This window comes from Triticum dicoccoides, chromosome 7A (assembly GCF_002162155.2).
Source record: "Triticum dicoccoides isolate Atlit2015 ecotype Zavitan chromosome 7A, WEW_v2.0, whole genome shotgun sequence".
Taxonomy (NCBI): domain Eukaryota; kingdom Viridiplantae; phylum Streptophyta; class Magnoliopsida; order Poales; family Poaceae; genus Triticum; species Triticum dicoccoides.
Genome location: NC_041392.1, coordinates 526,506,650 through 526,529,216, shown reverse-complemented (window position 1 = coordinate 526,529,216; position 22,567 = coordinate 526,506,650). Strand labels below are relative to the sequence as shown.

Below are 22,567 nucleotides of genomic sequence, written 5' to 3'. Positions count from 1 at the left end.
AAGTGATAAACCCAAGAATCAAAGTCCTCATTTTTCACAATCTTAGGGGGAGGACCGGCATGATTCAAATGAGTGGAAGGAATTGGTCCACCATAAACAAGTGGTGGTTCCACATGGGCAAAGATGTCGGTGCCATTTTTACCACTAGAAGAAGGAGCCTTTTCACTACTAGCTTCCCCCCTGTCGGAGTTAGCATCTGCCACCTTGTCAGTGGGATCACCCACTTTCAATGGTGCGGTGGATAGTTTAAGCCCTTCAATGAATTTAGTAAACATGCTTTCAGCCTCGGTCGTCATTGAGGTTTTCAATGTCTCCAAGGCTACATTGAATTCCTCACGGGAGACCGAGGTTCCCACATCACCCGTAGACGAGATCGGATTCACACCGGAGTGCTCCTACACACAGTCTACGATGTCAACCATACTCTTCGGATGACAAAGTCCTTAGTAAAGAGACGAGGCTCTGATACTAATTGAAAGGATCGATATGGTTGACTAGAGGCGGATGAATAGGCAACTAACAATTTTTAGATTTTCTTTACCAAATTAAACTTTGCATCAAAGTAGGTTGTCTAGATGTGCAACTAGGTGAGCAACCTATATGATGCAACAACAACGAGCACACAAGCAAGCAAGAGAAGTAACACTAATAAGCTTGCACAAGTAAAGGTAAGAGATAACCAAGAGTGGACCTGGTGAAGACGAGGATGTGTTACCGAAGTTCCTTCCTTTTGAGGGGAAGTACATCTCTGTTGGAGCGGTATGGAGGCACAATGCTCCCCAAGAAGACACTAGGGCCACCGTATTCTCCTCACGCCCTCACACAATGCGAGATTGCGTGATTCCACTATTGGTGCCCTTGGAGGCAGCGACCAGACCTTTACAAACAAGGTTGGGGCTATCTCCACAACTTAATCGGAGGCTCCCAACAACACCACGAAGCTTCACCACAATGGACTATGGCTCCGTGGTGACCTCAACCGTCTAGGGTGCTCAAACATCCAAGAGTAACAAGATCCGCTAGGGATTGGTGGGGGAATCAAATTTCTCTTGGTGGAAGTGTAGATCGGGGCCTTCTCAACCAATCCCGAGCAAATCAACAAGTTTGATTGGCTAGGGAGAGAGATGGGGCAAAAATGGAGCTTAGAGCATTAATGGAGCTTTTGGGGAAGAGGTAGTCCACTAGAGGAAGAAGACACCCCTTATATAGTGGAAGAAGAAATCCAACCGTTATCCACCAACTCAGCCTGCGCAACGCGGTACTACCGTACCAGAGGCGCGGTACTACCGCCCATGCAGCAGAGACCAGAACAACCCAAAATGCACTAAGGCAGAGGGCGGCAGTACTGCTGGCACGGTACTACCGTGCGCGCCCCCTTGCGATACTACCGCAAGGCAGGGGCTGTCCACAGATGGGAAGGCACGGATATAATAAATTACATCCGTGGTTACTTCCGCAGAGTTGGAGTCAATGCAAAAACCCGATGCGGTAGTACCGTAAGCCAGCAGCGGTACTACCGCGCTAGGCGCGGATGAAAAAAATTTCATCCGCCCCTTACTGCCGCATACTTGCGGAACTAAGCCAGATACCAGGGTACTACCGTGCCCAGTGCGCGGTACTACCGTGATGGGTGCCACCCACTAGGGAGAGGGTGAAAACATCTGGACTCCGGCCACAGTACTACCGCTTGCCAGGAAGCGGTACTACCGTGGGCGCTTGCGGTACTACTGCACCGGCGGACGGTACTACTGTTGGAAATATGCCCTAGAGGCAATAATAAAAGTGTTATTATTATATTTCCTTGTTCATGATAATTGTCTTTTATTCATGCTATAACTGTATTATCCGGAAATCGTAATACACGTGTGAATACATAGACCACAATATGTCCCTAGTGAGCCTCTAGTTGACTAGCTCGTTGTGATCAACAGATAGTCATGGTTTCCTGGCTATGGACATTGGATGTCGTTGATAACGGGATCACATCATTAGGAGAATGATGTGATGGACAAGACCCAATCCTAAGACTAGCACAAAGATCGTGTAGTTCGTTTGCTAGAGCTTTGCCAATGTCAAGTATCTCTTCCTTTGACCATGAGATCGTGTAACTCATGGATACCGTAGGAGTGCTTTGGGTATATCAAACGTCACAACGTAACTGGGTGACTATAAAGGTGCACTACATGTATCTCCGAAAGTATCTATTGTTTTATGCGGATCGAGACTGGGATTTGTCACTCCGTGTAAACGGAGAGGTATCTCTGGGCCCACTCGGTAGGACATCATCATATGCGCAATGTGACCAAGGAGTTGATCACGGGATGATGTGTTACGGAACGAGTAAAGTGACTTGCCGGTAACGAGATTGAACAAGGTATCGGTATACCGACGATCGAATCTCGGGCAAGTAAAATACTGCTAGACAAAGGGAATTGTATACGGGATCGATTGAGTCCTTGACATCGTGGTTCATCCGATGAGATCATCGTGGAACATGTGGGAGCCAACATGGGTATCCAGATCCCGCTGTTGGTTATTGACCGGAGAACGTCTCGGTCATGTCTGCATGTCTCCCGAACCCGTAGGGTCTACACACTTAAGGTTCGATGACGCTAGGGTTATAAAGGAAGCTTGTATGTGGTTACCGAATGTTGTTCGGAGTCCCGGATGAGATCCCGGACGTCACGAGGAGTTCCGGAATGGTCCGGAGGTAAAGATTTATATATGGGAAGTCCTGTTTTGGTCACCGGAAAAGTTTCGGGCGATATCGGTATTGTACCGGGACCACCGGGAGGGTCCCGGGGGTCCACCAAGTGGGGCCACCTGCCCCAGAAGGTTGCGTGGGCCAAGTGTGGGAGGGGACCAGCCCCTAGGAGGGCTGGTGCGCCCCCTACAAGGGGGCCAAGGCGCAAGGGAGAGTGGGAGGGGGCAAACCCTAGTCCAGATGGGCCTTAAGGCCCATATTGGTGCGCCTCCCTCTCCTCTCCCCCCTTGGCCGCCTCCCCTTTGCCATCTAGGGCTGGCCGCACCCCTTGGGGGTGGGAAACCCTAAAGGGGGCGCAGCCCCCCCTTCCCCCTATATATAGATGAGTTTTGGGGCTGCCATACACATGAGAAACTCTCCCTCTTGGTGCAGCCCTACCTCTCTCCCTACTCCTCCTCTCCCATGGTGCTTGGCGAAGCCCTGCGGGATTGCCACGCTCCTCCACCACCACCACACCATTGTGCTGCTGCTGGATGGAGTCTTCCTCAACCTCTCCCTCTCTCCTTGCTGGATCAAGGCGTGGGAGACGTCACCGGGCTGTACGTGTGTTGAACGCGGAGGTGCCGTCCGTTCGGCACTTGATCATCGGTGATCTGAATCACGACGAGTACGACTCCATCAACCCCGTTCACTTGAACGCTTCCGCTTAGCGATCTACAAGGGTATGTAGATGCACTCTCTTTCTACTCGTTGCTGGTCTCTCCATAGATAGATCTTGGTGACGCGTAGGAAAATTTTGAATTTCTGCTACGTTCCCCAACAGTGGCATCATGAGCTAGGTCTATTGCGTAGATTCTTTGCACGAGTAGAACACAAAGTAGTTGTGGGTGTTGATGTTGTTCAATATGCTTACCGTTACTAGTCCAATCTTGTTTCGACGGTATTGTGGGATGAAGCGGCCCGGACCGACCTTACACGTACTCTTACGTGAGACAGGTTCCACCGATTGACATGCACTTGGTGCATAAGGTGGCTAGCGGGTGCCAGTCTCTCCCACTTTAGTCGGAACGGATTCGATGAAAAGGGTCCTTATGAAGGGTAAATTGCAATTGGCATATCACGTTGTGGTCTTGCGTAGGTAAGAAACGTTCTTGCTAGAAACCCATAGCAGCCACGTAAAACATGCAACAACAATTAGAGGACGTCTAACTTGTTTTTGCAGGGTATGCTATGTGATGTGATATGGCCAAGAAGAATGTGATGAATGATATATGATGTATGAGATTGATCATGTTCTTGTAATAGGATTCACGACTTGCATGTCGATGAGTATGACAACCGGCAGGAGCCATAGGAGTTGTCTTTATTTTTTTTTGTATGACTTGCGTGTCATTGAAGAACGCCATGTAACTTACTTTACTTTATTGCTAAACGTGTTAGCCATAGAAGTAGAAGTAGTCGTTGGCGTGACAACTTCATGAAGACACGATGATGGAGATCATGATGATGGAGATCATGGTGTCATGCCGGTGACGATGATGATCATGGAGCCCCGAAGATGAAGATCAAAAGGAGCAAAATGATATTGGCCATATCATGTCACTATTTGATTGCATGTGATGTTTACCATGTTTATGCATCTTGTTTACTTAGGACGACGGTAGTAAATAAGATGATCCCTTACAACAATTTCAAGAAGTGTTCTCCCCTAACTGTGCACCGTTGCTACAGTTCGTCGCTTCTAAGCACCACGTGATGATCGGGTGTGATGGATTCTTACGTTCACATACAACGGGTGTAAGACAGTTTTACACAGCAAAAACACTTAGGGTTAACTTGACGAGCCTAGCATGTGCAGACATGGCCTCGGAACACGGAGACCGAAAGGTCGAGCATGAGTCGTATAGTAGATACGATCAACATGAAGATGTTCACCGATGATGACTAGTCCGTCTCACGTGATGATCGGACACGGCCTAGTTGACTCGGATCATGTGATCACTTAGATGACCAGAGGGATGTCTATCTAAGTGGGAGTTCATAAGATGAACTTAATTATCTTGAACATAGTCAAAAGACCTTTTGCAAATTATGTCGTAGCTCGCGCTTTAGTTCTACTGTTTTAGATATGATCCTAGAGAAAATATAGTTGAAAGTTGAAAGTAGCAATTATGCAGACAGTAGATAGCTTATGTCCTTGATGCACCGCTCGGTGTGTTGAACCTCGAACGTTGTCTGTGGATGTTGCGAACGTCTGACATACACATTTTGATAACTACGTGATAGTTCAGTTAAACGGTTTAGAATTGAGGCACCAAAGATGTTTTTGAAACATCGCGAAACATATGAGATGTTTTGAGGGCTGAAATTGGGATTTCAGACTCGTGCCCATGTCAAGAGGTATAAGACCTCAGACGATTTTCTTAGCCTGCAAACTAAGGGAGAAAAGCTCAATCGTTGAGCTTGTGCTCAGATTGTCTGAGTGCAACAATCACTTGAATCGAGTGGGAGTTGATCTTCCAGATGAGATAGTGATGTTTCCCCAAAGTCATTGCCACCAAGCTACTAGAGCTTCGTGATGAACTATAACATATTAAGGATAGAGATGATGATCCTTGAGGTATTCGCGTTGTTTGACATCGCGAAAGTAGAAATCAAGAAGGAGCATCAATTGTTGATGGTTGGTGAAACCACTAGTTTCAAGAAGGGCAAGGGCAAGAAGGGATACTTCATGAAACGGCAAATCAGCTGCTGCACCAATGAAGAAACCCAAGGTTGAACCCAAACCCGAGACTAAGTGCTTCTGTAATAAGGGGAACAACCACTGGAGCAGAATTACCCTAGATACTTGGTAGATGAGAAGTCTGGCAAAGTCGATATAAGTATATTGGATATACATTATGTTAATGTGTACTTTACTAGTACTCCTAGTAGCACCAGGGTATTAAGATACCGGTTCGGTTGCTAAGTGTTAGTAACTCGAAATAAAGAGCTACGGAATAAACGGAGACTAGCTAAAGGTGAGCTGACGATATGTGTTGGAAGTGTTTCCAAGTTTGATATGATCAAACATCGCACGCTCCCTCTACCATCAAGATTAGTATTAAACCTGAATGGTTTATTGAATCTCGATCGTAGTGATACACATTTTCATGCCAAAAGATATAAGATAGTAATGATAGTACCACTTACTTGTGGCACTGCCATGTAAGTCATAATGGTATAAAACGCATGAAGAAGCTCCATGTTGATGGATCTTTGGACTCACTCGTTTTAGTTTGAGACATGCGAACCATGTCTATTGGTGTATATGCATGAAGAAACTCCATGCAAATGGACCGTTTGGACTCACTTGATTTTGAATCACTTGAGATATGCAAATCATACCACATGGGCAAGATGACTGAAAAGCCTCGTTTTCAGTAAGATGGAACAAGATAGAAACTTGTTGGAAGTAACACATTTTGATGTGTCCAATCCAATGAGTGCTAAGGCATGCAGTGAATATCGTTATGTTCTTACTTCACAGATGATTCGAGTAGATGTTGAGAATATTTACTTGATGAAACACAAGTCTGAATTATTGAATGGTTCAAGTAATTTCAGAGTGAAGTAGAAGATCATTGTGACAAAAGGATAAAATGTCTATGATATGATCATAGAGATGAATATCTGAGTTACGAGTTTTGGCACACAATTAAGACATTGTGGAAATTGTTTCGCAATTAATACCGCCTGGAACACCATAGTGTGATGGTGTGTCCAAACATCATAGTTGCACCCTGTTGGATATGGTGCGTACCGTGATGTCTCTTATCGAATTACCACTATTGTCCATGGGTTAGGCATTAGAGACAACCACATTCACTTTAAATAGGGCCCCACGTAATTCCGATGAGATGACACCGTATAAATTATGGTTTAGAGAAACCTAAGTTGTCGTTTCTTAAAGGTTTGGGGCTGCGACGCTTATGTGAAAAAGTTTCAGGATTAAGCTCGAACCCAAAGCGGATAAAATACATCTTCATAGGACACCCAAAAATAGTTGGGTATACCTCCTGTCTCAGATCCGAAAACAATATGAATTGTTTCTTGAATCGGGTCCTTTCTCGAGGAAAGGTTTCTCTCGAAAGAATTGAGTGGGAGGATGGTGGAAACTTGATGAGGTTATTGAACCGTCTCTTCAACTAGTGTGTGGCAGGGCACAGGAAGTTGTTCCTCTGGCACCTACACCAATTGAAGTGGAAGCTTATGATATTGATCATGAAACTTCGGATCAAGTCACTACCAAACCTCGTGGGATGACAAGGATGCGTACTACTTCAGAGTGGTACGTAATCCTGTCTTGAAGGTCATGTTGCTAGACAACAATGAACCTACGAGCTATGGAGAAGCGATGGTGGGCCCGAATTCCGACAAATGGTTAGAAGCCATGAAATCCGAGATAGTATCCATATATCAGAACAAAGCATGGACTTTGATGGACTTGCCCGCTGATCGGCAATCCATTGAGATAAATGGATCTTTTAAGAAGAAGATGGACGTGGATGGTAATGTCACCATCTATGAAGCTCGACTTGTGGCGAAGTGTTTTCCGACAAGTTCAAGGAGTTGACTACGATGAGATTTTCTCACTCGTAGCGATGCTTAAAGTCCGTTGGAATCATGTTAGCATTAGCTGCATTTATGAAATCTGGCAGATGGATGTCAAGACAATTTTCCTTACCAGTTTTCGTAAGGAAAGGTTGTATGCAATACAATCAGAAAAGTTTTGTTGATCCTAAGGATGCTAAAAGGTATGCTAGCTCCAGCGATCCTTCTAAGGACTGGAGTAAGCATCTCGGAGTTGGAATGTACGCTTTGATGAGATGATCAAAGATTTTGGATTTATACAAAGTTTATGAGAAACTTGTATTTCCAAAGAAGTGAGTGGGAGCACTATAGAATTTCTGATGAGTATATGTTGTTGACATATTGATGATCAGAGATGATGTAGAATTTCTAGAAAGCATATAGGGTTATTTGAAAGGTGTTTTTAATAGAAAACCTGGATTAAGCTACTTGAACATTGAGCATCAAGATCTATAAGGATAGATCAAAATGCTTAATAATACTTTCAAATGAGCACATACCTTGACATGATCTTGAAGGTGTTCAAGATAGATCAGTCAAAGAAGAAGTTCTTGCCTGAGTTGTAAGGTATGAAGTTAAGACTTAAAGCTCGACCTTGGCAGAATAGAGAGAAAGGACGAAGGTCGTCCCCTATGCTTAAGACATAGGCTCTACAGTATGCTATGCTGTGTACCGCACCGAAAGTGTGCCTTGCCATGAGTCAGTCAAGGGGTACAAGAGTGATCCATGAATGGATCATAGGACAGCGGTCAAAGTTATCCTTAGTAACTAGTGGACTAAGGAATTTTCTCGATTATGGAGGTGGTAAAAGAGTTCGTCGTAAAGGTTACGACGATGCAAGCTTAACACCTATCCGGATAGCTCTAAGTAGAGATACCGGATACGTACAATGGGGCAACAATTTAGAATAGCTCCAAGTAGAACAGTTATTTGGAATAGCTCCAAATAGAGCGTGGTAGCTGCATCTAGGAGATGACATAGAGATTTGTAAAGCACACACGGATCTGAAAGGTTCAGACCTGTTGACTAAAACCTCTCTCACAAGCAACATGATCAAACATAAAACTCATTGAGTGTTGATCACATAGTGATGTGAACTAGACTACTGATTCTAGTAAACTCTTGGGTGTTAGTCACATGGCGATGTGACCTGTGAGTGTTAATCACATGGCGATGTGAACTAGATTATTGACTCTAGTGCAAGTGGGAGACTGTTGGAAATATGCCCTAGAGGCAATAATAAAAGTGTTATTATTATATTTCCTTGTTCATGATAATTGTCTTTTATTCATGCTATAACTGTATTATCCGGAAATCGTAATACACGTGTGAATACATAGACCACAATATGTCCCTAGTGAGCCTCTAGTTGACTAGCTCGTTGTGATCAACAGATAGTCATGGTTTCCTGGCTATGGACATTGGATGTCGTTGATAACGGGATCACATCATTAGGAGAATGATGTGATGGACAAGACCCAATCCTAAGCTTAGCACAAAGATCGTGTAGTTCGTTTGCTAGAGCTTTGCCAATGTCAAGTATCTCTTTCTTTGACCATGAGATCGTGTAACTCCTGGATACCGTAGGAGTGCCTTGGGTGTATCAAACGTCACAACGTAACTGGGTGACTATGAAGGTGCACTACAGGTATCTCCGAAAGTATCTATTGTTTTATGCGGATCGAGACTAGGATTTGTCACTCCGTGTAAACGGAGAGGTATCTCTGGGCCCACTCGGTAGGACATCATCATATGCGCAATGTGACCAAGGACTTGATCACAGGATGATGTGTTACGGAACGAGTAAAGTGACTTGCCGGTAACGAGATTGAACAAGGTATTGGATACCGACGATCGAATCTCGGGCAAGTAACATACCGATAGACAAAGGGAATTGAATACGGGATTGATTAAGTCCTTGACATCGTGGTTCATCCGATGAGATCATCGTGGAACATGTGGGAGCCAACATGGGTATCCAGATCCCGCTGTTGGTTATTGACCGGAGAACGTCTCGGTCATGTCTGCATGTCTCCCGAACCCGTAGGGTCTACACACTTAAGGTTCGATGACGCTAGGGTTATAAAGGAAGCTTGTATGTGGTTACCGAATGTTGTTCGGAGTCCCGGATGAGATCCCGGACGTCACGAGGAGTTCCGGAATGGTCCGGAGGTAAAGATTTATATATGGGAAGTCCTGTTTTGGTCACCGGAAAAGTTTCGGGCGATATCGGTATTGTACCGGGACCACCGGGAGGGTCCCGGGGGTCCACCAAGTGGGGCCACCTGCCCCAGAAGGTTGCGTGGGCCAAGTGTGGGAGGGGACCAGCCCCTAGGAGGGCTGGTGCGCCCCTCACAAGGGGGCCAAGGCGCAAGGGAGAGTGGGAGGGGGCAAACCCTAGTCCAGATGGGCCTTAAGGCCCATATTGGTGCGCCTCCCTCTCCTCTCCCCCCTTGGCCGCCTCCCCTTTGCCATCTAGGGCTGGCCGCACCCCTTGGGGGTGGGAAACCCTAAAGGGGGCGCAGCCCCCCCTTCCCCCTATATATAGATGAGTTTTGGGGCTGCCATACACATGAGAAACTCTCCCTCTTGGTGCAGCCCTACCTCTCTCCCTACTCCTCCTCTCCCATGGTGCTTGGCGAAGCCCTGCGGGATTGCCACGCTCCTCCACCACCACCAAGCCGTTGTGCTGCTGCTGGATGGAGTCTTCCTCAACCTCTCCCTCTCTCCTTGCTGGATCAAGGCGTGGGAGACGTCACCGGGCTGTACGTGTGTTGAACACGGAGGTGCCGTCCGTTCGGCACTTGATCATCGGTGATCTGAATCACGACGAGTACGACTCCATCAACCCCGTTCACTTGAACGCTTCCGCTTAGCGATCTACAAGGGTATGTAGATGCACTCTCTTTCTACTCGTTGCTGGTCTCTCCATAGATAGATCTTGGTGACGCGTAGGAAAATTTTGAATTTCTGCTACGTTCCCCAACAACTACCGCAAGGGCTGCGGTACTACCGCTCTAAGGAGCAGTACTACCGCACGCCCTAGTTCAGCAAGCACGAGCAATATTCGCATAGACAAGGAAAACATAGGATGCTCCAAAGGGTAGAAGAAAAGGAGGTACAAAGGAAGATGTGTACGTGATGAATCCACCCAACCTTTCCGACGCAGACCCTCTCTTAATAACGGCTTCCCTACGACTCAATACCACCGAAAAGAAACATAGAGAAACGTCGTCTTCCATAGCCTTCGAGGGGAACCAAATCATCTTGTGCCTAGTCAATATATATCTGAAATATTCGATGCACATGATTAGTCCGCAAAAGTATTGTCATCAATCACCAAAACCAACTAAGGGATAAAAATGCCCTTACAAAGACGGAGCGCAAAGGAAGCAGCCTCGATCGTTCGCTTCGGCTCACATGGCCAGCGCCCGCAAGCTATTCGACGAAATGCCATCGCCGACGCAGACGACGATCATGGACGACCCTGACTATGCCTCGTTCATGTAGAACGTCATCTTCGAGGGCCGTGGTGAGGCGTTCCATGTCGACGGCCAAGAGCAAGCTTTTGATCCCGATACGAACCAAAGCCAGGACACCCGCGCTACCTATGATGGCACTCAGTTGGCCGGCGATGATGATGGTGATGAGGACGACCATGGCAACTCGTGGCATGAAGATTATGACTTGTATTGTCAAGATGAAGAATAAGCGGTCAACATTTTCATGGAGCCATTGTTGTTTATCAATGAGCTCACCCGAAAGGCCGAAGCACAAAAGATGAGGAAAAGCATTCGCACGGGATCATACACCCAAGCCGAGGACACTTTGATTTGCGATAGTTGGAAGGAAATCGGCCAAGATCCAATGAAAGGTGTTGAGCAAAAAGGAGTTGTCTTTTGGACAAGAGTTCACAAGAACTTTCATGAGCGAAGAAAGTTTGCCCCCTACCAATTCACAAGCACCCGCGGCATCAATTCAATCCAAAAGAGATGGGGATTCATCCAACAAGAGTGCAACAAATATTGTGTCGCGCTTGAGAGCGTCAAATCCCGTCCCGTGAGTGGCCTAGGCCTTGGTGACTTGGTATGAACCTCTCGCTTTTTCATCATGTGTCCATTCATGTTGGCATGCCATTTAAGTTTCATGCACTGTATGTCCTTTCATGTTACAATTGTGGCCGCATGTTTGATTGTGTAGGCATTCCAATCTTTGGAAGCCTTCAAGGCCCGACATAAAGACAAGCCATTCACTCTCACGCATTGTTGGATGCTCATCAAAAATTGCCCGAAGTTCAAAGACCAATACAATGCTCTTTAGATGAAGAAATGAGGGAAGGCGGCCGTGGCTGATGAGGTAGACTTGCTCAAGAGGCCAAGGGGCAGAAAAACTCGAAGTCCGATGAGAAGCGTGATGCGTCGTCCATTGCCTTGCAAGGAACTTTGGAGGAAATGGTGAGAGAAAAGGATGCGGGGGAGGAGAGGAAGACCAAAGGCAATGAGAAGCAAATGAAGATATATCTAGATCTCCAAACGAAGAAGCTTGACATGGAGGAGGCCGTGAAGAGGAGGAAGCTTGACATCGAGGAGGCCACTCAACTCGAGAAGTTAGAGATCGAGGCCACCAATGCCGACACAAAGGCCAAGGAGGTGGCGCTCGCGTTGATGAGCGTCGACAAGAACAACATGTCACCGGAGAGGAAGACTTGGTTCGCGAACTGTCAGAAGGAGATGTTCGCCCGCGACGACTTGAACTAGGTGAGACCTCGACCGTGATGGCGGTCCATTTTGAAGGCTGGTTAGTGTGCCGGCGGCTGGCTTTGTTGCCAGCAACAAAACTTGTCCATTTTGAAGGCTGACTGTTGTGCCGACCGCTGGCTTTGTTGCCGACGCCAAAACTTGTCCATTTTGAAGGCTGACTCGTGTGCCGGTCACTGACTTTGTTGACAGCACCAAACTTATGATGACCATTCTGTAGGACGCTGGCTTTATTGCCGAATGGCATGATCTAGCGTGAACGCGGCCGCTGGCGTGAACTATGGCCGCTGCCATTGTCTTTTCGTTTGCATGCACATCGGACCAGATACGGCCGTGCGCCCAGCATATCCACAAATTCAGGCGGACACGATCCATTGCCACCCCCAAACAGATAATAAGGAAACGAAACGGACATTCTTTTGGTGTTGTGCGTTGGAGTTGCCCTAAGTGTGCCATTGCTGAATTTTGTGTAGACTCGTATTCGCGAGAGTTCCATCCAACGGAACAACCGCCACACTTACAACCATGTTCCACGTGGCACGTGCGGCCGCGCATGATATCATTGAAGTACTGGCACAGCAAACTCCGGAAGTGCACAAGGCCCCAGTACAGAACAACATAGCGGCACGCAACACGCCAGCCGCAGCAAAGCACCGGTGCCGCGCCGCTTCCTCAGGACCCAAGTCACCTGCCATCTCCTCCCCAGCAGCGGCAAACTCGCCACCGCACGCAGCGACGGCATGGCGATGTCTCGCGCCGCGGCAGCGGTCGGGCGGCGCCGGTGCGGGCCGCGCCTGCCCGCGGCGAGGTCCATGGCGTCGTGGTTCGGCCACGTGGAGCCGGCCGCCAAGGACCCCATCCTCGGCGTCACCGAGGCCTTCCTCGCCGACCCCTCGCCGGACAAAGTGAACGTCGGCGTCGTACGTATCTCTCCCTCCCTCCTCTTCACCCGCATGCCCTGCCACAGCGGTGTTTCTCGCGGCGCCGCGATCAAAACGGGCGCCGATCGTAGGGGCTGACGGCTTCTTTCTCCTGTCGCGCCGCAGGGTGCGTACCGGGACGACGACGGGAAGCCCGTGGTGCTCGAGTGCGTGCGCGAGGCGGAGCGGCGCATCGCCGGGAGCACCAACATGTGAGATCTCGCTGTCCGCCCGCCTTTCCTCTGCTCTCTCTTGGCCCTTCCTTTCCATTTAATGCGGTTGTGGGTGCAGTTTTCTTGGTCCCGAGGAGTGAGCAATCAATTGGTGATGATGAATTGACGTGGACGAAAGCTTAGCTTTTTGCATGTTGCCTGCATTGCCCTGCAGTCTTGTGATAGATCATGTGCCAATTCTACTCTCTGAATTTTTCTTCGACGATAAGCATGCGCATTTGCGGATTTCGCTATCAAGAAATTATTGACGGGATCATGGCGCACTTCCAGCCGAGTCTAATACATCATTTGGAAGTTTCAGTCTAACTTTTGTGCACCTTGAGAGTCAACGGTTTTTTTAGAGGGGTTTCGTGTAAAAAGTGATTTTTTTTTGAGGAATTGTAAAAAGGATTATTAAATCCTGGCTGTGCAGTTAAAAATAGCACGATATCAGGCATGGTGAGCAATCTTCAAATCATTCAAAAAAAGCACGATATTCTAAATTTACAAGAATGCAAAAATAAAAAATAAAAAATGGAGTTCAATACTAATGTAATGCAATTTTAGTACATGAACGAATATCATGAGTTCTCAATTTATTTTCCTGGCGGAATTTGTAAAACAGGGAGTACCTTCCAATGGGAGGAAGCGTGAAGATGATCGAGGAGTCGCTGAAGCTGGCATACGGGGAGGATTCTGAGTTCATCAAGGACAAGAGGATTGCGGCAGTGCAGGCTCTTTCAGGGACTGGTGCATGTCGCCTCTTTGCAGATTTCCAGAAACGCTTCTTGCCGGATTCACAGATCTACATACCTACGCCTACATGGTCAAAGTGAGTTAGGATACATTCTACTTTCACCTTTTCACTAAGTTACCGAAAACAATTTAGAGACCAAATTTCAAATGTTCTTCGAGCATCGTCAGGTTGGCACCCTCTGATAGTAGCTAACTGTATGAACTTGTTCAGCCATCACAACATTTGGAGGGATGCCCAGGTACCACAAAGAACATTTGCCTACTACCACCCGGAATCAAGAGGACTGGACTTTGCAGGCCTAATGGATGATATCAAGGTATATTTCATAGGTGATGAACATTTTTACAAGTGATTGTAGGTTTCTGTGATTTGGCACAGAAAACCTCCCATTTTCTGTGGGGATTTCTGTCTTGTTGACTGCTTATCTGTCACTGATTCAGAGTTGTGTTTCCTACACCTGCAGAACGCTCCAGAGGGTTCCTTCTTTTTGCTTCATGCATGTGCTCACAATCCCACTGGGGTCGATCCTTCTGAGGAACAGTGGAGAGAGATATCTCAACAATTCAAGGTACAGATGACAACAAATTGGAGAATGGCCACTCCTTGTATTATTTTACCAGTGAAATGCAGCTGTACTTTTGTTTGGTATTTTTCAGGTGAAGAACCATTTCCCATTTTTCGACATGGCATACCAAGGATTTGCCAGTGGTGACCCAGAGAGAGATGCCAAGGCAATTCGGATCTTTCTCGAAGATGGACATCAAATTGGATGTGCACAGTCATATGCAAAAAACATGGGACTTTATGGCCAAAGAGCAGGATGCCTTAGGTACTCATTTTTCCTATGTTAATCTATCATCCATGCATCTTCCATATCAATTCTCACTCAAGTAATAAGTATCAATGTCTTTGTACTGCCTACCTTTTCTTATTTCTCCTTCTATTTTCTGGAGCTACTTGTTAGTATTTGTGTTCTATGTCAAGTTGCTTCCCTGTAATTTCTACTGAATTGAGGATGTCAGTATGTTTATTTTGTGAGCACCGTGTACAGCCTGCAAGTGCTTACTTTAAGTAGACTTAAGCATTACATGCTCTTGAAGAGTAAGGTTATCCTTGAAAATCTGCATTTTTTTTCTGTTATTTGTCTAGGCATCCATTTAAGTTATTCTGAACATTTTCTGCTCTACTCAATGAAACCAAAAAAAAAAATCAGAGAAACAAAGTTTGTGGACACTAAGACTATAAGCTACAAATCTTTATCTGGTGTCTACTCAATGAAACCAATTTTTTTTTGAGAGAAACAAAGTTTGTGGACACTAAGACTATAAGCTACAAATCTTTATCTGTTGCCTAGGCCGTCGCCTGATCTCCTATATTTTAACATTTTTTGCAGTATTCTCTGCGACGATGAAATACAAGCAGTTGATGTGAAGAGCCAGTTACAACAGATTGCCAGACCTATGTACAGCAACCCACCCCTTCACGGCGCACTAATTGTTTCCACTATCCTTGGTGATCCAGCACTGAAAAGCTTATGGCTGAAAGAGGTCAAGGTAAAACTACAACGTCCTTCTTCCTATGCCTGACTACCATTGAAGTAAACAAAATTCCTGAGTCATTTGATAATCATGAAAACTGATGGGTTTGATTGTGAACATTATTTTAACATTTGTTTATTGTCTCAGGGTATGGCTGATCGCATTATTGGAATGCGAAAAGCACTTAAGGAGAGCCTTGAAAAGTTGGGTTCACCATTATCATGGGAACATATTACTAATCAGGTAATTGTCCATCAAGATCTTTTTTACCATAATTTGGGCTGTGGCAACTCACTGCCCACATGTAACTGGTAGTATACTGTACAACATCTTGGCCAACATAAAAGGGTGTGGCCGCAATTTGGGTGTGCACCAGTGCAAAGCATTTGGGTAGGATCATGCGGGGAGAGTGCACTTTATTTTTTTTGCTTTGGTCTCTGTACCTAAACTCTCCCTCAAATTGATCAATGGAATGTGGCAAATCTTTTGCCTCCGTTTCAAAAAATTAAAAATCAGAAGGAAGTTTCTTAGAATGGAATGCTAGTTCTTGGTTCATAAAAGGTAATTAGTTCCCATAAAAACTGGTATCTGGAGGCCCTGTCTTTAGTGGCTCCCCTCAGACGTATAACCTTGGGGAAGGAGGATTTTTTTTTTACTGAAATTGGGTTTCTGTTTTATTGTGGGAACATCACTCACTTTGAACCTTCTAAGATGTTTTGATGCTGCATATTTCTTGGGTTCAAACAGCGGTTTTAACAATAATTTTGCTAAATTTTACGTTATGCTTTGTAAGTGGCCTTATTTACTTTCATACATGAGTTGCTGAGAGTTTTGCGATGCCATTCCATCGGCGGTTGTTTTGCTACAGATTGGCATGTTTTGCTACAGCGGGATGACACCTGAACAAGTTGATCGCTTAACAAATGAATTTCACATATACATGACTCGTAATGGCAGGATAAGGTACTTGTAATTGCTTAACAGAAAGTTTGTTATCCTTATTTCTGAATACATCTCTCTGCATTTCATTGGTTACTTGTGCCTAATTTTATTGGTGTTTCCTCTTCAGCATGGCTGGTGTAACAACAGGAAATGTCGCATATTTGGCTAACGCTATTCATGAGGTCACTAAGCCAATTTAAGACCCCTTCCTCCCTCCTGCCATTTTGAGAAATAAGAGGAGCCTTTCAACTTCAAGTTGCAGTTTGCTTTTAATTTCCTTAAACCTTTTATGTTCCAACAATGTTGTTTTTATCAAACAATGTCCCATATTGTTGTGACCTATGGGTGTGCAAATATTGATTTGTTTCATCGGAGACACAGAAAGGAACACTTTATTAGTAAGAACTAAACTGATCCTGTATTACAGTTGCAGAGGATGCCCTAACACTGAAAATGTCATCGTTTAAGAAAAATTAGGAGGAGCTGAGCTCCTGTGACGCATATGAAGAAATGCAGTTGGCATCTCCAAGTGCACAGTGTTTGTTATAGTATTCGAAATAATTGGAACTATCACATCCACAATCAGAAGATAGGCTGGTGTCCAACATAACACGTCTAACTGTTATTGTCAAAATCATTAATTGAATTTGTGTTAAACTGTCAATGCCACAAAATGAGATACTGCAGGCTAGTGCATAATTATGTAACAAAGATATAGATATACAAACTAAAATAGAAAAAAGCAAATATGATCAAATTTAAAGAGCGCAATATATTGATGATGGGGTTCGTTTTATGGAAGGTTCTCCTCTTTCTTTTCTTGACACTGGTAGGTTCTCCTTTGACATATGAAAATTTGCAGCATCAGAAATGAAGTGACAAAAAACTTATTCTGCTCACTTGTGGCTGCTACATGCTAAGCTACGGGTTATCGGGCTTTTGCCAGATTACTAGCCCAAGGCAACACAGTCAGGCCACTAGCTGCGGGTTGTCCTTTTTCTTCTTCTTTTCTTACTTATTCTTCTTTTTTCATTCTCAAAAAAAACTTATTCTTCTTTTCTATTTATCCATTTTTTATTGTATTGTTTGTTAAATATATTTTCTTTTTATTTTGGTGCTTCTTGTTCCTTCTATTTTTCTTTGTCATTATTTGATTTTTGTAATATACCAAAACATTTATGCAAAAAGCCATGAATATTTAATTATCAAACAGATTAATATTTTATTTTTAAACAGATAAAAAATATTTTATTTTCACAGCCAGGAATATTTTTTTTCAACTATATGGACAATTTTAACGGATAACGATAACAATATGCAATATTATGACAATTTATGATATATATAAAACTGTTTTTCAAGAGTTGCATACAGTATTTTATACAGGAATAAATCCTTGCGACGTCAGTGTCGCTCCCACTTTTTTTAGGGACTTTATTGCTCATCAAACAACATTACAACTTTTGCTAGAAGATTTACAAGATAATCAGGGGTGCTCCTCCTGCCAAATAATAGTACGAGAGCAACTATAGAAGAGTCTGTCATATTGGTTGCCATATGCACGTACATATGCACGTCCTTGACCTCGACGACCGTGGCGCAATTCGTCTCCTAAAATCTCACCATATTGGCATTGGCTCTATCTGGTGTGCTCCCTCTTCGCTGTGAAATCCACCCATGCCTGCTCGTAGTGGAGCCATACAATGTGGTTCCTCTCCCGCCCCCTGCAGACACATATAAAAGTGTTCATAGAAGTAAAGTGTACGTGCATATGTATAAACGTCTACACCTGTCCACCCAAAACTCATGAGAGTATTAAACATTAGAGAAACTCTAGTCTAATATAGCACATAGTGTAACACCCTAGCCTATGGCAATTATACATTTGTGACGCCTAAGTCGAAGGCATTCTTATCTAGAATAAGGGCATCTTCAATCGTAGACCCTCAAATCGTCGGCAACGATCCAAACTATGGAGCATGAATGTGTTTTGCTATTCAATGCGGTTCTGTTTCGGTCCGCAGGCCGATCCAGACGTGCTTTTCCTTGCAAAGCAGAAACAAATTGGGGGGCTTTGCAGGCATCCAGACCACTGCCACGCCCGCTTCTGATTGCCCTGGCCACCAAAAAGCCCTCTCGCGCGCTTGCGCTCCTTCTCGCCCGAAGCAGTAACGCTGCTCTAGAGCACTAGCGTCGCATTCATGCCAGCTTAGAGCGACATGATCTCTCACTAGCTATTCGGCATTGAAGTGGTACATCGGCCGAGAGCATCGGCACCCCCATTGTTTCCAAGTGCACGCGACTACTCCGCGTTCAAACGACAGCATGTTGTTCCGCCTTCCTTCATTAAACATGCACGGCTACCGATGAACCTACTCCGTCACCACCCGTTTGTCCGTCTGTGGCCCACCATTACCACCCCGCCACTTGCCCGGCCATCCTTTGGCCATTTAAACTCTAGCCCCGGCCAGAGCCGCATCCATCCCCCTCCGCTCCCTTTCCCCTCTCCACACCATGTCTGCCATGGCCTCCCCGAGCTCCAAAGCCATTTTGGACAACCTTTCGTCCGAGCAGAAGGAGATAGTGTAACGCCTCATGTATTCCGAGTTTCGTTGTGTGATTTGTTTTGTCTGTTGCATTCTTCATAGTATCATTTGCATTGCAGCATGTCATCATGCCATCATTTTGGCAAACTAACTGAACTCACATAAATAAATCGTGTGGATCTTCGATCCATTTAAATCGAGGGAATTCACATGGTGAGTTCTCTTTATAACATATTCCTCCCAATATATAGGGAGCTACTATCAATATTCCATTGTTTTAGAATTTACCACAACACACTTGCATGTTAAATCCCTTGGCCTTTACTTCTTCAAGTTTTGGCTTTCTAACCTTGCCAACAATTCTTTATCTCTCTTATCGTGGTTCCTCCAAAAATCCTTAACATTTTTGGACACTTCAAAACCTAGTCCTAGTTCAAACCCATTTGAATTAAATTCAAATGGGTTTGAATTCAACTTCACGCCCACGCTCACTTCTATTTTCTTGGGTGAAACTCATTTTTGCGAGCCCAGGAAAATAATCCCCATGCCCAAATTCTATCTCTTCCTTCCTTTCTTCCCCTTTTTCTTCTTTGACATTTTCTGTTTTGGGGAAAAATAAGAAGAAGGAGAGCAGCCACAGCTCGGCCTGCTCGCAGCAGCCGACCCATGCCACCGCGGCCTCCCTAAGCCCAGCAGCCAGGCCGACCCACCAAGGCCAAGACCCAGCCAACCCCCTCCTAATCTAACCCTAGCGAACCCAGCGCCCGATCCCACTCATCTCCCTCTCGTTCCCCACTCCGCCACCACCGGCTTGACCTCGTCCCCTTCCCGATTTCCTCTCCTCTCAATCCCCTTTGTCTCCTCCGCCTCGCGTCGCCAGGGAGAGCCCCGCTCGATCCCTTCGCCCCTGATCTCGCCTCCTATGGCGCATGCATCCCTCATCGCCTCCACCTCCCGAGCAGGCCCTAGCCACCACACCTCCACGCCGTCCTCCGCGGCCGGGCCTCCTCGCCTCGTGTCTGACGACCGGCACCGCCGCTGGCGCCCACGGGACCAGCACCATGCCCCGCCTCTTTCCCTCGTTCTTCTTATCCTCTTGTATCCATCTCTCTCTCTCTCTCTCTCTCTCAGCGCACTCTCTCTCCCCTTGGACAGGGACCTCGGCGACCTTGGCCCACCATGGATGGCCGGCTCTGGCAATCTCCCCGCTGCCGCATCACGCCCAGGCCGATCCTCCTCTGCCCGTTCCTTGACCATCTTCTCCATCGGCGACCTCTGCACCACCGCGAGGCTCCTCTCGCGAGCACCTTCTTCTAAACCCCTTCGGGTCCTCGTCGTGGCCCTGCCTGCACTAGCAGCCTCCTGCTGCCTATCGTCTCCATGGCCTTGAGGAGCCACCCAAGCTGTCGGTCATTCTGGCCCTTGCACATCACCGTTGACCCAAGGAGACTAACACCACCAAGTCTAAAGGACGATCCCCGAAGATTTTGGACGCGCCAAGTTCCTTTTTCGGACCCGTCAAGTGTACAACGACTCATGGGCGACTACGCAGATTCGCCAAGTACCCCACCGGCAAGACCGATGCCCGAACAAGCACACCGGCTCTATGGATTTTGGCAAGTCCCTCGACGACCGGTGCTTAGTACCACTACGTTTGCCATGTACAGCTATACCAAGACCGGGCCAACAAGTACCCCGACAACTTGTGTACCTCTACCGTTGACCCTGTGGATGTCAAGTTCCTCGCCGTGACCTCGATCAACTACGGAGTCTGTATGACTGCGAAACGTGAACCACTACTTCCTCTACCGATGCCGTGTGCCACTACTTCCGTCTACACCGCATTGAACTCGTTTTGCCTCAAAATGCACGCTTCAAAGGTATAATCGCCGAGATAACCTTCCGAGAAAGAATGCATGTTGTATGCGATGTTCGTGACCGAATTGTACGTTGCACATTCCTCCTTGTTTGCCATGCCGTCGACCCGTGGGAACCCGGTAACCGGGACCACCCCACCATCTTTTGCATGTTCCATATATCCACACTTTCTTTGCACCGACATCTCGACGAGTTGCCGGATCGTCGGAAGGTTGCCGTGGCACCATTTTCATTGTCGTTGCCGTGGAACCCCTTTTCGTTCTGCCATGGTAACAAATGCTGCATAACATGCTCATGTCAACATTTTCATAATTTGCATAAAACTTGTACATGTCATCCGCATCATGGTAACAATATTTAAAATGTTTAAAATTGTTGTTTGCATTAAATTCAAGATATGCATATGGGGTTTTTCCATAACTGTTGTTTGTTATTCCAGCCTCATTTAAATTACCCAAAATGTGTAGTTTACTTATGCTTCATCTCTTGCCATGTTAATCAACATTTAAAATTATTGAGTACCTAAACGAGATTGAACTAAATAACTTGAACGTGGTGTTTCGTCAATATGCAACCACTTAACTTGTAGTATTGTTTGTTGCACTTTGCCATGCCATGCCTTATTAAAATGGACATGCATCATACTTGATTGTGCATCATGCCATGTTTATGTGATGGTTGTTTACCATGTTGTTTGCTTCTTTTCGGTGTTGCTTCTCCTCGATAGTTCCAGTTTTGTTGCAATTGTGAGGATCCGTTTGACTATGTTGGTTCATTTACTTCATGGATTCGATCTTATTCCTAGCGGAATTTCAGGCAAGATGACCGTTACCCTGGATACCGCTACTATCTTTGCTTTGCTAGTTGTCTCGATGCTATCGCTATGTCGCGCTACCTACCACTTGTTTATCAAGCCTCCCAATATGGCATGAAATAACCTCTAACCTTTTCCACCATCCTAGCAAACCGTTGTTTGGCTATGTTAGCCCTTTGCTCAGCCCCTCTTATAGCGGTGCTTGTTGCAGGTGCAGTTGCAGTTTGTTCCATGTTGGGACATGGATATCATGGGATATCACAATATCTCTTATTTAATTAATGAACATATATACTTGGTAAATGGTGGAAGGCTCGGACTTTTGCCTGGTGTTTTGTTCCACTCTTGCTGCCTTAGTTTCCGTCATACCGGTGTTATGTTTCTTGACTTTTGCGTCCCTAACACGATGAGGGTTTATGGGCCCCTCTTGACAGCTCGCTTTGAATAAAACTCTTCCAGTAAGGCCCAACATTGGTTTTACCATTTGCCCAACATAATAATTGAACCTGATAATTAATTAATTAGCGTAGGGGGTCGCGTCCCCGAGGATTCTTTCAACATAATACAGGGGGCCAGTGCCGATGGTGTTGGTGTTGGTCCCAAACTAGAGCACTGTGCGGGGCCGCCCCTTGGCAACTTGGGGTATTTTTGGCACCTGTACGCGTCGCTCATCCGTCGTGGCCTAAGACGAGATATGCGCGGCTACTATCAGGCTGTCGGCACGTCGAGAGGTCTTGCTGGACTTGTTTTACCATTGTCGAAATGTCTTGTGCACCGGGATCCCGAGTCTGATCGGATGTCCCGTGATGGAGGATATAGCGACCCGACCGAATGGATCAAAGTCTCTGTGCTTAAGTGCCATCCCTG

The 22,567-nt window shown here is 45.9% G+C and overlaps 1 protein-coding gene across 1 annotated transcript; it reads left to right on the top strand.

Moving 5' to 3' along the window:
• The first annotated feature begins 12,684 nt into the window (after positions 1–12,684).
• Positions 12,685–16,872, top strand: LOC119330792 (aspartate aminotransferase, mitochondrial-like). Its single transcript, XM_037603921.1, has 10 exons — positions 12,685–13,013; positions 13,140–13,225; positions 13,851–14,057; positions 14,193–14,298; positions 14,446–14,550; positions 14,639–14,811; positions 15,376–15,535; positions 15,668–15,763; positions 16,389–16,483; positions 16,590–16,872. Exons 1-10 carry the CDS (start codon positions 12,834–12,836, stop codon positions 16,660–16,662), a joined length of 1,281 nt encoding a protein of 426 aa, XP_037459818.1. The 5' UTR covers positions 12,685–12,833; the 3' UTR covers positions 16,663–16,872.
• Positions 16,873–22,567: the final 5,695 nt, after the last annotated feature.